General features: G+C 48.0%; 5 protein-coding genes across 5 annotated transcripts; 2 read left to right on the forward strand and 3 right to left on the reverse strand.

The window, feature by feature from the left end:
- Positions 1-2,195: 2,195 nt before the first annotated feature.
- K441DRAFT_636552 (putative MFS transporter) lies at positions 2,196-4,389 on the forward strand. The gene is made up of 4 exons (XM_067646481.1): positions 2,196-2,759; positions 2,813-3,272; positions 3,332-3,477; positions 3,609-4,389. The coding sequence occupies exons 1-4, from the start codon at positions 2,395-2,397 to the stop codon at positions 4,165-4,167; spliced, it is 1,530 nt and encodes a 509-aa protein (XP_067503777.1). The 5' UTR covers positions 2,196-2,394; the 3' UTR covers positions 4,168-4,389.
- Positions 4,390-4,997: 608 nt separating this feature from the next.
- Positions 4,998-7,688, reverse strand: K441DRAFT_660091 (glycoside hydrolase family 20 protein). Its single transcript, XM_067648644.1, has 4 exons — positions 7,213-7,688; positions 7,000-7,132; positions 5,894-6,933; positions 4,998-5,808 (listed from the first exon to the last, which is right to left on the reverse strand). Exons 1-4 carry the CDS (start codon positions 7,348-7,350, stop codon positions 5,392-5,394), a joined length of 1,728 nt encoding a protein of 575 aa, XP_067503778.1. The 5' UTR covers positions 7,351-7,688; the 3' UTR covers positions 4,998-5,391.
- Positions 7,689-8,026: 338 nt separating this feature from the next.
- K441DRAFT_660092 (uncharacterized protein) lies at positions 8,027-8,887 on the reverse strand. The gene is made up of 2 exons (XM_067648645.1): positions 8,824-8,887; positions 8,027-8,767 (listed from the first exon to the last, which is right to left on the reverse strand). Exon 2 carries the CDS (start codon positions 8,621-8,623, stop codon positions 8,360-8,362), a length of 264 nt encoding a protein of 87 aa, XP_067503779.1. The 5' UTR covers positions 8,624-8,767; positions 8,824-8,887; the 3' UTR covers positions 8,027-8,359.
- Positions 8,691-9,877, reverse strand: K441DRAFT_561274 (glycoside hydrolase family 16 protein; the record flags this gene model as incomplete). Its single annotated transcript, XM_067643529.1, has 2 exons — positions 8,691-8,767; positions 8,824-9,877. 2 exons carry the CDS (start codon positions 9,875-9,877, stop codon positions 8,691-8,693), a joined length of 1,131 nt encoding a protein of 376 aa, XP_067503780.1.
- A 722-nt stretch (positions 9,878-10,599) lies between these two features.
- K441DRAFT_687217 (gamma-glutamyl phosphate reductase) lies at positions 10,600-12,258 on the forward strand (the record flags this gene model as incomplete). Its single annotated transcript, XM_067652073.1, has 3 exons — positions 10,600-10,900; positions 11,045-11,206; positions 11,261-12,258. The coding sequence occupies 3 exons, from the start codon at positions 10,600-10,602 to the stop codon at positions 12,256-12,258; spliced, it is 1,461 nt and encodes a 486-aa protein (XP_067503781.1).
- Positions 12,259-12,848: the final 590 nt, after the last annotated feature.

The raw sequence follows: 12,848 nt of genomic DNA on the forward strand, positions 1-12,848 counted from the left end.
TCTATACTTAGCAATTCTCTCCTTCTAATTAATTTCCATATTGTCGTGTGTTCTTTACAGCCGTAGGAAGCTATAGAAAGGTGTATTTATATTATAGTTCGAAGTTAAGTAGAGGTTCTAGAGGTTTGAGTTTAAGGTTAAGGTCAAGGGTAAGGTCAAGGTCAAGGTCAAGGGTGAGGTTAAGGTCAAGGGTTATGGTCAAGGTCAGGGGTCGAGGTCGAGGGTAAGGTAGAGGTTAAGGTCAAGGTTGAGGTCGGGGGTGTAAAGGTAAGGGTGTAAGGGTGTGTGCGTGTCCCCTTAATAAATCTACAGTTTTTAAAGACTGAAAACTAAAGACGATTCTTAGCAAAGATACAGTCCTCTAGGCGATCTTACGCGTCAGTAGTTAAGTTAATACGTGGTCTTAAGCTTTAAGGTCCTCTAGGCGATCTAACGCGTTAACAGTTAAGTTAATGTATGGTCTTAAGCTTTAAGGGGTAACGTAGCTCTCTCTAAGTAAAGATACAATTCTCTAGGCAATCTTACGCGTCAGCAAGCTAATACGTGGTCTTAAGCTTCGAGGGTAACGTAGCTTTCTCCTTTAACTAAAATAGGGCAATAGCTCTGCAATTTAACGCGTTAGCAGTTAAGCTAATATATGGTTTCGAGCTTTGCTATTACGTATTTCCTAATCTATACGTTTACTAATTAGTGTCGGTATAACTCTCTTTATCAACGTGCACGAATATCACTTGTAGTGGTATGTATGCGGTGTTGAAGTTAGTAGTTAATTATTGTCTTGAAGTTAGGGGTTGCTCCGAGTCAGATTAGCTAGTCTCGCCTCGTAGTCTCGTGACTACGTCACGTGATTAACGTTCCGACAGTTAAGAATTAAGAATAACCTAAATTAATATAGAGTAACCCTAGCTTCCTACTAAGATAAGCTACCGTATAACGTTTGCGAGCCGGAGTTTAATAATATCCTATTAAAGTAACGCCTTAGTACCTCCATTACCCTACGGCCCAACTAAAGCTTATAAAGTTTCCTAATTACTAACTAATTTATAGCGGCGTATAGACTGCAGTATACAGCCTCCCCTACTGATATATAATCTACCGGTGGTTATACTAGAGCGCCACCTTAGTACTAAATATTTAGCTTACTGAAATTAATATATGCTAATAGTTTAATCGTCCTTAATTAGATCCTCCCCCTACCTATTAATCCTCTACTTCTTATCCAATAGCCTCTAACTATTAAGCGCCACCGCGGCCGCCCAGCTAGCTCTATTCGCGTTAATATATTAACTTATCGCGAGCCATCAGCATTTACACAAAATACCGGGAATACTACGCGTAGGCGCGGGCGTACTCGTAGAGGCAGTTCGTAGATATTAAGTAGAGGTAGTATTACCTAAATAAGTTCACCTAGTGCCTCACAGGGTACTGCGCAATCTAATTAATTAACTTAAAAGCAGGCAGGAGGGGTTACAGGGGTGCGAATGGGTAATATTAGAGGTGCCTTACCTGATATTGGCGGTAATATTTATAGGCTTTTAGAGGCCTAGGAGCTCTACCCTTTTACGAGGGCTTTGCTGAGGGCTACTTTAGTACATTTTAACTTTAATTTTAACTCTGCTAGTTATACTATAGTCGAAATTGGGACTTAGTTGAGGTGTTATAGTTATAAAAGTTACATTTTGATAATTTAATTTTCGCGATGCGGATGCAAACAATATAAATTCACGTAATATTCTAACTTAATTAGGAAGGAACTAAACTCAATCGGTGGAGGGTGTCCGTGTATCAATTGGGGAGTGTCCGTATATCAATTAAGGTTGTCCCGCTACCGCTGTCCTTGATATATACCTCGCTGTCGATATATACCTCGCTGTCGATATATATCTCGCTGTCGATATATATCTCGCTGTTGATATATATCTCGCAGTCAATATAAGATGCTGCAGCCATTTGGAGACCATTATTTTAACCTTTTAGGTAATTGAATTGGTTAGTGGTCCAACGACATTGACTAGAGTTCACGCTTCCACACCTTAGGCGATACCTGCATATTTTATAAAAGACTCCCTCTCTCAGAGTATACTCTCGGAGAGCCTTAAATTCATCGACTGCGTCACTGAATGCTCTTCACTCTAAAACCTGTTCGCCCTTTCCGCCGCCTTTCCCGCTAGCATGGCGGCCGCAATTGACAACCACACCCGCAAAAATGGCCCATGGGAGGGAGACGTGAGCGTTGTGATCACTGCCCTGGCTACCTTCGAACCTCATAAGTCCCGAGTAGACAATGTGCATGAGAAAGCCAGAAGTAATGCCGGAGCGAGTCTTGAAAGTTTCGAACTTAGCGAAGTGGGTGGGACGCTGCCAGGACCCGGAATAGCGCGCAGCAAACTTAAGATGCTTGCTATCCTAACCGCTCTTTTTCTTTCCCTCTTCATAGCAGCTCTTGATCAATCAATTGTAGCCACTGCCATTCCAACAATTTCCGCTCAACTTCACTCAGCGTCTGGTTATACATGGATTGCCGGTGCATATTTTCTCGCAAACGCAGCTGCAGCCCCAATATGGTCAAAACTCTCGGATATTTGGGGTCGAAAGCCGATTCTTCTTGCAGCGGTTGCGACCTTCTTCGGTAGCTCCATTATATGTGCTAGGGCTTCCAGCATGAAAATGCTAATCGTTGGTCGTTCTCTCCAGGGAACTGCTGGTGGAGGCTTGATCCAACTGGTAAATATAGTTATTTCTGACTTATTTAGCATGAGGTACCCATTTCTTTCCATTACCGTCATATGGAGTGGTTTTTGATTTGAAATAGGAGTCGCAGCCTTTACCTTGGCCTCCTAGAGTTTATGTGGTGCTTGGCAGGGGGTGTTGGCCCTGTTCTAGGAGGAGCCTTCACGCAATACGCCTCCTGGAGATGGTGTTTTTGGATCAATATTCCTGTTTCAGGAATAACCTTTATTCTTCTAGTTCTCTTCCTCGACGTTCATAACCCAAAAACAGAAATCCTCGATGGTGTTAAAGCCATTGATTGGTGGGGAAGCTTCTCTATCCTGGGTTTAACGCTAATGCTACTTCTTGGCTTGGACTTTGGAGGGGTGGTGTTCCCCTGGAACTCGCCTAAAGTCATCTGTCTCATCGTGTTTGGCTGCCTCATGTCAATACTCTTCATTTTCAGCGAAAAACGCCTAGCACGATATCCCCTTATGCCGCTAAGTCTTTTCCGCAATCGATCTAACGTTGCAAGTCTTGTATTATGCTTCGTGCATGGCTTCGTAAGTAGAACTAGACAATATTTCGTAAAGATCATCCAGACTGATAGATTCTGGTGCAGGTCTTCATAGGTGCAGAGTTTTATATGCCTCTGTTCTTCCAGTCCGTGAAGGAAGCTTCACCAATACGCTCCGGTGTCCTCATCTTACCAATAACTGTCGGTGAGGCTCTTATGGGCATCACAGCCGGCATCTTCATTCATCGCAGGTACGCGAAGTGAAAGAAAACTCTGCCTACGACGCACTCACCGTTTAACACTTGGCAATATCTTCCTCAATCATCTCAATGGGAACTCGCATTTTTCTGCATTGGATTCTGCTAATTTGTTGATTTGCCAGTGGTCGTTACCTCGATCTTGTCTGGGTTGGTGTGATACTTCTCACCATTGGAAACGGACTCTACATCCATCTCAACGCAAAGTCTTCCATCGCCGAAATCGTCGGTTTTGAAATTGTGGCTGGTATTGGAGCCGGTCTTCTCTTCGAGCCCCCTCTCATTGCCCTCCAAGCACTAGTTTCCCAAGAAGACACTGCTACTGCCACAGCAACGTTAGGATTCGTTCGGTGCATCGCAGAGTCATTTTCGGTAGTAATTGGAGGCGTTGTATTCCAGAATGGAATGCAGAACCGAGCACAAAGCCTGCGAGCGGCTGGCTTGTCAGCAGACATGACAGAAAAGCTCTCCGGTGGCTATGCAGCCGCAAATGTCCCCTTCATCAAGACAGTTTCAGATCTGCATCAGAAGCTTGTCATTAAGGAGGCGTTTGCCTGGAGCCTGAGGAACATGTGGATTCTGTATACTTGCGTCTCTGCCTGCGGGATTGTTGCAGGTGCGTTTATTGCGAAGCGAGCGCTCAGTAAAGATCATGTCGAGACAAAGACAGGAATATCGGAGTAGAAGAACAATCTTTTGGCTGCTGACCAAAACATTGGTTCATGAACATTTTCGGAAAGGGGGATTAGGTTCTTCACTCAGGTGAAAATGGTGACGAGTCTGTGGAAGAGTGAGAGTGTGCGGGGGTCACAAAGAAACTTTATATTCAACAATAAGGGAGATTCTTCACCGACCTTTTAGAGACAGCTACCAGTTAGTATAAATAGAGGAAATATAGCACTTAGCTGTTACCTTTTGCACCCACTGTATCCTTTTCAAACGACCAACATTTTGGACAACTCCTAGTTGCTTGAGAATAAAATAGTTCGGCCCCGGGTCTCGTGCTCTCTGGTCGAGATTCCCCTGAAGACTAAGGCCCGTATCTGCATGATTGATGGCGGGGACCTCAGGAGTTCTCGTCCGAAAGTCACTTTAAGCACGCTCGAGCCTATGCAGGAGCAAGTAGCCACGTTAAATCTTGTTGTGCTATGGTGTATATATACCTATCCAAGCTGAGGGCACTGGATTTGCAGCCTCGCAACTTTAATCGGTGTGGTACCGAACGTTGGTTGATTGATCTATCTAGGGGCTCGGCTGTTGTCAAATTTCGTTGCGCCAAGAATACACTATATATTAGGTAATTGGGAAATCACGTGAAAAGAACTATACCCTCTGGTCTGATTTGTGAGATAAGAAATACGGCAGCTCTGGAACTTCAGGCCTGGCTTGCATACCCGCAGCCTTTGCCGAACCCAGAATCTTCCACAGTATGTGCTACCCAGTTTTTAACGCGACGTGAGACTCTATACTGAAATTCTTCAGGGGGATCGACACCAAGTGACCAAGAACAGTGACGAAGAGATCTAGCCGGAGCTGTGAAAGGCGCTTTAGTGTACTTGTTGTTACAAACAGATGCAGCCTCTAAAATGCTACAAACTATCCGATATAAGAGCGTGCCGCTTAGCAAAAACTACATTACACTATATCTCTCCATACCTGTTTGTTAAGATAACAACCATTTTCCATTCCGTCCATGTAGATGATGATTCCGCCATTACGCGAGAATTCAGTAAGATGCAACCCCCTGATACAGTCGTTCCCGAACATGTGCCTCCATCTCCCCTTCGTGCAACATGAAAGCCACCAGGCTAAGTATGTACAAGAAACAAGCAAAGATTAACTCCAGCCATATCACCCCTGATATATGTATATTAGTGCCGGTACATAAACTCGTCATGCTCGATGTATTTAGAGTGCGCACTGCGTTCCGTTCATGAGACAGAACGGCATCTGGATCGGCTCGGCCTGCACGCCTCGGGCGACCAGGCGCTCGCGCATCTCGCTCAGTCGCGGGCTCGCCGTGATCTGGCTGCGGTTCTGGCCCTGGGCGTCCTTCGCACCACTCCAGAGAACCTCTGCGGCTGCGCAAGCACGTGGCCAGACCATGCGGTCAAGGTTGACTGGGTCCGTCTGCTCGGTCCAGATATGAGCTTCTCCGCCAATAACAAGGTGAGTGCCGTTGTCAGGAACTCCTTGAAGTGGGTCGTAAGAGTACATAAGACGCCAGTTGTGGAGTGGATAGCAGTAGTCGTTGTAGGGCCAGAATTTCTCCGATGATGCACCAGGGCCGAAGTCGAGCCATTGGCCTTTGCCGCAGTCAAGGTACTATTTTCATCAACGTTAGCAAATCAAGCAAGGTTTTTAGTTGCTAGCTATTCATTAAAGTTGCTATTGGGAACGATTAGCTTACCCAGTAGTTATAGTTCCCAGCAAGGGCCTTGTGACCCTTGGCAACTGTATCGGCAACAGCCTGGTCGCTCTGCCATGTCTGCACAACAACATCGTCTCCAAGCGTAATGTTCCACTGCAAAAGCATCTCTTCCCAAACAATTGGAGTAAGACCAAGAGCGCGGACTTGGTTATGATTACGATCAAGAAACTTCTGCATGAGAGGCTGGAGGACTGCAGTGTCATTGGATTTGACCGTCTCGTCCAACGAGTATGCATTCGCATTAACTTCGTCACCACCAGTGTGGAAGTATGCTGAATATGGCTTAACTCGTGGAAGGAGATCATTGAGCAAAGTGTCCAGAAAATCATCAACTTTGGATGAATTAAGTTTAAGTGTGCCAGAGGGAGGCTCAGCTGCATAAGTATCCCAATCTGGTTGAATGTTGAATGCTGAGATGAGTTCAGGATACCCGTACCAGATAGAGGCCGTGTGACCGGGCATGTCAATTTCAAGAATGAGCTCAACTCCCTGGATCGCAGCGTAGTACTGAAGTTCCTTCAAGTCGGCAGGGCTGTACGTCAAAGAAGATTCATATGCTCCCTTTGAAGCTAGCAGTGGTAGTGCAGGGATCTCCAGCGGCCATGACTGGGAGTCGGTCACGTGCAAATGGAAGCGGTTGAGCTTGTTGTAAGCCGCAGCATCGATGGTGCGCTTGATATCTGCGACGGGGAAGAAGTTCCTCGAGACATCCATGTTCAATCCGCGGTGAGAGAATTTTGGCGAATCCGAAATCTCAACTGGGGCCAAAGTCGTATATGCACCGCCGTTGGAGTGCTTGAAGAAGAGCTGAGTAAATGTGGTCAATCCGCGGGCAATGCCGATGGACGAATTTGCTGTAATGGTGGCAGCTCCATCTTCGGTCAAGCTAAGCGTATACGACTCATCAACTTCTCCAGCCAAAGGTTTCACAACATTTGGCGGGTCAGCAACAAGCTGTTCTAGAGTAATTGACGTGACGAGGTTTTTGTTATCTGTCGACGGCTCGAAGTCGGAGTTGCGGGGATGGAACTTCCATGACGTGACGAGGTTTTTGTTATCTGTCGACGGCTCGAAGTCGGAGTTGCGGGGATGGAACTTCCATGGCACGAAGTTCTTCTCGAAGATAGTGCTGTATGTTCTTTGGATAGCGAACTGGACTATCTGTGACGTGAGTGGGGCGCCACTGGTAGTGTTTCCGCCATAGCTATGAGTAGATGTCTGTGAGTGCAACTCGTGTTAGTAGCTATCTGGTGAGGAACATACAGCCCTGGCTCATTTGGATATTTGACGGAGCCTACATCGTTTGCACCGTTGTATGTGACCTTGACATCACTCCCAATCCACAAAACAGTGCTGCCGGAGCTGTAGCTGGACGGGATTGGCCAAAGAGCGGCCGCTAGTGGCGCGAAGAGAGCGACCGCGCTGAGTAGCTTCATCTTGGCCGTTGTCGACTTTCGATGTTGGTGAAAAATGTTAAGAGGGACCAGCAAAGAAGAGTGTCGTATTGCGAGTAGTCGAAGGAGGAAAAGGGATATGCCTGATTTTAAAAAACAAAAAAAGAAAGAGGAAATGATTGATAGGGAATGATGTCGCAAAGAAGTGGGCGAAAGGGAATATATATGCACAGGTGCAAACGACGCGAGGTCGCGGATTACCGGGGTTGGCACGGGGGGAATAGGGAACTGGGGTGCTGATCAATATTTATGGTGGGAACTTGGTTTAGTGGCTTGGGTAGGCCGTCTGTGAATGGGAAATCGGGCTTTTTAAATTGAGGGCTGTCAATGGCTTCAGGCACAGTGCTGCAGCGCAAGGACGGTTCGGTGCCACTTTGTGGTGACACCATTGCAATTGCTGGTGGAGGCTTCCTGCGCAGAGCGGAGTGTCCAGCCGTTTGCTGCTCCCCGTAGAAGGCTGAAGTTAGGGTTAATAATAGTGCTGCAAGCTCACTGGCAGCTGGTGCTAGATCGCCGCCAGGCACCCAAGCCACTGGTCAGGGCTGCTGTCTTGGCCGCTTACTTGGCCATGCGCTGAAACATTGCAAACAGCCACAATTCCTTAGCCGTCACCACATGGCCAAACAATAAAACCACTCTCTAAGGCTGAGCAATAAGCACCTATGATTCTGAATCGTAACCATTCTTCGTTCGCTATAGACATGCGCTGCTCTAGTCAACTGCGCCCATTATGTATAACGGCATTATCCGTCACATCCACTAGTAAATATACACACGTCTAAGCCGTAAAGTCATGAAATAGTCCACCGTAGTTCCCTCCTTCAGGATGCTTAAATGCCAAAAGAAACGAAATCACGAAGGAAGCTCGCTCTAAGGCGTCCCTAACCAAAGATTTACCCATGCGCCACCGCTCATGCAAGACCGATCCCAAAAATGCTCGACTAAGAATTCTGAAGTGGAGAAAAACAATGCTGCTGATAAGTAACGGTGCTCACAATAGTAACATGGCGCCAGCGATTGTCGAAGTGACAAGGAGGCTCAAATTCAAAAAGACACGATAAGAGTCGTTCGTATGCGTAGATGGCGTAGCAGATGGTTGTGTTGTTTGAACGGGGGATACGCTTTCCGAGGGAATAGTCTTGGTCGAATTTACCGCATTATTCTCCAGAACGTTAGCTAGTGCCGTAGAAGTGGTAGCAGGTGCTGATGGAGCATCTGTAATCAGGAAACCACGCCAGTCGTATGATTTCGGCATTGCTGAAGCACCAGCCGCAACCGTTACGAGAGTCGTGAAGCCCTGCTGATCATAGGCAGTAATTACCTCAGATCCGCCAGCCGTAGAGGAAACCAAAGGTGAGGCTACAGAAGATGACGTAAATGGAGCGGGTAGGAGCGTCGACTAGAAGATTGGATATTAGCTAAGATTCAAAAAGAAAAAAGATGGAGAGTTCTTACTCACAGGTGCCGAGCTGGGTGGGACTACTTTTCCTGAACTCGATACCGTCCAGCCGCTCGGGAGTCCGGGGTAGTTGCTGTAGGTTACCGTCGCGGTGGACATTGTCGTCGCAAGGGGGACCCAGGGATAGACGGTCGGTGTAACGTATGTGGATGACGACTTCACAACAAACGGAATTGGCTGGCCGCTTGATGAGGAGGTTATCGCCGGAGCAGCAGTTTCGATAGGTGTCCCCCCGGAGTTGACTTCGCCTCCAATAGCTTGAATTGACTGCCAGGTTCCACTAGTGTCTCCATACTTGTACTGAGAGCCAGTGGAGTAATCTTGGGCCGAGATGGACTTGACCTGCATGGTAAAAGGCCCTTTGGAGTAGTCTGTTGGTCCACGAGCCCACTGGATGGTACCAGGAGCGTTTGCAGGGTCGCCGCCGCTCCACGCACCAACCTTGATTTGCATCGGTGTTTGAGGATATTGGTTGTCTGCGTTGGCCGGCTCAAGAGTCCTGACGGTAACTCCGTCGATCTGCCATACGATTTGGCTCGCTGTCCACTCCACAGTATAAGTCTTGAAGCCAGCTTGACTGCCAGGATCTGCGTGGAATGCGCCACGGTTGTACGTTGTTGTCTGTCCCTTGCCGAAATAATTGGATTGAACCTCTTCAGAGTCGGCTCCTAGCCATTCCCAGTCAATTTCGTCTAGGTCGTCAGACTGCATGACAAAGCTGCTGACAATCCCAGCACCAGGGGCCGCTTTGAGAACGACATCGACCCTACCAAACATGATGTACCATTTTGATGTCAGCTGTGGAGAGTCGCCCGACTTCGCAACCGTGAAAGAGGCGCCGTTTGAATCATATGTAGGATTGCCTTGAGAAGTAAAGCTGTCAGAGGCGCCCTGTGTGAAATCGATGCTAACTCTTCGGCCCAGTGCCGAGTCCGCCGGGCATGCGGTATTGGTGAGGGGATTGCAGTTGCTGTACGTTTGTCCGGATGATGGCGCTATGAAAAAGGCTGCCATTGCTAGAGTCGCGAGCGCTCTCGTAGTTGTCCACATATTGTTTGCCTGAAGGCAGATGGGGGAGCTGAAATGGCGGAGGAGGTGCTTATGCGGTGATATTGTGGAACGTCTGACGATACGTAGTGTGGTTACGGCTAGGTGTAGGAGTATGAGTATGAGCAGGAGTAGTAGGATTTGCCTGTGAAACTGAGGAATCTATCGGTGAGCAATGCTATAGAAATGATAAGTTCGTTAATCGTAAAGATCAAACTGAGAGATGGGAGTGAATGCTTTGTGACATGGGAAGCACCTCGGGAAGCTACAGGACTTAAGAAGGCGCGACACCAGCCATCTTTTTACCAGCTACGAATAATTACATGATTAAAATTAGTTATGCGGCGTGGCGAGCCAGATGGAGCTCTGGTGTTGGGTGATAAATTGCGAGGTTGGCAGGGCAGCTCGTGATGCCCGAAAAGTCGGGTGGCTGCGAGACCTATGTGGCTGGGTACATACCCCTATCTCCACAATCGCGATCCCGACGCTGTAGGGAAAATCATTGGCATGCAGGGCGTCATTCCAATCGATAGCCTCCCCACAAAGGTGGTAACTTTGAATATTGATTATAACATGAACTTTTGGTTGTCGCAAAATCACCAAGCGGCGCTGTCGGGGGGGCGTTGTGGCGTCGGAAGCGAGGAGAAGACCCTTGCAAATAGAGCTCTACGAGGCAAAAAATATTTTCAAGGGAATTTCGCGATGCCTACCAAGGCCTATACAACATGTCTTTCACGAATGCGACTCCCTTGGACGTTGCACGCGCAGCGAGATTAGGATCTCGTAAGCTTGCGATCCTTCCTACAGATGCTCGCAATGCTGCATTGACAGCTATACACTCTGCACTGTCTGAAGCCAAGGATCAAATTCTCGCAGCTAATGCGCTTGATCTCGAAGCAGCTAACAAAGCTGCCGAGAGTGGAAAGTTAAGTAAAAGCCTAGTAAAACGCTTAGATCTAGGCAAGAAGGGTAAATATGAGGATATGCTGCAGGGCATCCTCGATGTGCGAGCACTAGACGATCCAAGTACGCAGGCTTTTTCCCTATGTTTGACATATTCTATAAAGTTATGTTAATTGGAAAAGAGTTAATATCACATCCTGGATACACCTAATTTGTTGCCATTCAACTTCATCTTAACCTACAAAGCTAATATTTGTCGGGGTGTAGTCGGCGTGGTGAACAAGCGCACTTTGCTAGACGATGGACTCATCCTTGAAAGGAAAACTTCCCCCATCGGTGTGCTGCTGATCATATTCGAGGCTCGCCCAGAGGTTATAGCAAACATTGCATCTCTGGCCATAAAATCAGGGAATGCCGCCATTTTGAAAGGTCTGTTATCAACTGCTTGCAATCCTGAGGAAGACAGCACTTACCCTCCAACAGGTGGCAAAGAATCGACCGAGTCTTTCAAAGCTATCTCTTCCGTCATCTCTAAAACCCTCAACTCGACCTCTGTCCCGCATGGCTGCCTCCAGCTCGTACAAACACACGACGTGATCGGCGAGCTCCTCAAACTAGATCAGTATATTGACCTCGTAATCCCGCGAGGCAGCAACAAGCTCGTGCGGACCGTCAAAGACAGCACCGCCATCCCCGTGCTAGGCCACGCCGATGGACTCTGCTGCATCTACCTGCGCGATGACTGCCCCGTTGAAATGGCCGTCCGGGTAATGGTAGACGCCAAGACCAGCTATCCAGCCGCCTGCAACGCCGTCGAGACGCTTCTAGTCGACGAAAACGCCCTCAGAACCGTGTTGCCCGCCGTAGCAGAAGCGCTGCTTGCAAAAGGCGTGTCGCTACGTTGCGACTCTGCCTCGAAAACCGCACTATCTGCAGTGCTAAACAAACACTCGGCTGTGCAACTCCAGGATGCCACGGAGGCGGACTACGCCACGGAGTTCTTAGATCTCATCCTCGCCATTAAGACAATTCCTAACCTGCCAACTCTAGAGGAAGCGGCCGATGCAGCTATCAGTCACATCAATGACTACTCCTCCCACCATACTGACGCCATCCTGACACTTTCCGCACCCATTGCCTCGCGCTTCCAGGATGGCGTCGACAGCGCCTCGGTCTACTGGAATACGAGCACGCGCATGGCGGATGGGCAGCGCTACGGCTTCGGCACCGAAGTTGGCATCAGCACCAACAAGATCCATTCCCGGGGTCCGGTCGGCCTGGAGGGCCTAACGATCTACCGGTGGCTGATAAAGGGCCAGGGACAGGTCAGCACGGAATATGGAGCCGGAGGGAAGGAATGGAAGCATGAGCAATTGCCGGTTGGGGAAGAGGAGAAAATTGCGAGGACCGAAGAGGAAGTGGAACTGCTGCGGGCATTTAGGGCGAAGAAGGCCGGTGTGGTGAATGGGGCTGGGAAGTAAGACGGAGTTCTATGTAACGTGACACACGGGGTTTTGATCGTCCCTGGATTTTGCTCGATTTGAACATCAAAATGCCAATTTGGCAGTAAAAAGGGAGGCGGTTTACTAGCGCGAGCAAAACTCAGGGACCGAGCAAAACTCCGTGTGTCACGTTATATAGCCTTAAAAAGTTCATGAGGTTTACGCGATCATTTTTAAGGAGCATTTGCGTCATTTTTTTAGTACCTCAAGCTCCTGGCGCGACGGAAAGACAGCATTGATTTCCTGACGGGGGGTTGATTTTCGCCATAATAATCGACTCCACAGATTGCCTAGAAGGAAAATCTGCACTGTTCTGTAACACGACATCAATATCTTAACGACGGCGTCGTTGGGCTACGGCTAGGTTAGTTCATCTTGTTCTCCAAAACAAGTGGTGATAGGTTCTCCTAGATTGCTTAATAGCTCTGTAGGCGAAAACCACGAACTAAGATACCGGAGGGCCTTACAGGCAGGACTTGTCCGATTTCACACCTAGGACGCGCACGTTCGAAGAGGTAATTTAGAAAAGGGTCATGATCATGCATTCCTAAAGAAAGAGCCTATTAAAC

The sequence above is a fragment of the Cenococcum geophilum genome, assembly GCF_001692895.1.
Source record: "Cenococcum geophilum 1.58 unplaced genomic scaffold K441scaffold_22, whole genome shotgun sequence".
In the NCBI taxonomy this organism is placed as follows: Eukaryota; Fungi; Ascomycota; class Dothideomycetes; order Gloniales; family Gloniaceae; genus Cenococcum; species Cenococcum geophilum.

What these genes read in the sequence shown, in the direction of transcription:
- K441DRAFT_660091 (XM_067648644.1), bottom strand. Translation starts at nt 7,350, where the DNA reads ATGAAGCTACTCAGCGCGGTCGCTCTCTTCGCGCCACTAGCGGCCGCT. An exon ending in CATACAACGGTGCAAACGAT is followed by an intron (nt 7,133 to 7,212) that starts GTAGGCTCCGTC and finishes TTGCACTCACAG; the next exon opens with ACATCTACTCATAGCTATGG. An exon ending in CTGGGAACTATAACTACTGG is followed by an intron (nt 5,809 to 5,893) that starts GTAAGCTAATCG and finishes TGATGAAAATAG; the next exon opens with TACCTTGACTGCGGCAAAGG.
- K441DRAFT_636552 (XM_067646481.1), top strand. Translation starts at nt 2,395, where the DNA reads ATGCTTGCTATCCTAACCGCTCTTTTTCTTTCCCTCTTCATAGCAGCT. An exon ending in TCTGACTTATTTAGCATGAG is followed by an intron (nt 2,760 to 2,812) that starts GTACCCATTTCT and finishes GATTTGAAATAG; the next exon opens with GAGTCGCAGCCTTTACCTTG. An exon ending in TATGCTTCGTGCATGGCTTC is followed by an intron (nt 3,273 to 3,331) that starts GTAAGTAGAACT and finishes ATTCTGGTGCAG; the next exon opens with GTCTTCATAGGTGCAGAGTT.
- K441DRAFT_660092 (XM_067648645.1), bottom strand. Translation starts at nt 8,623, where the DNA reads ATGCCGAAATCATACGACTGGCGTGGTTTCCTGATTACAGATGCTCCA.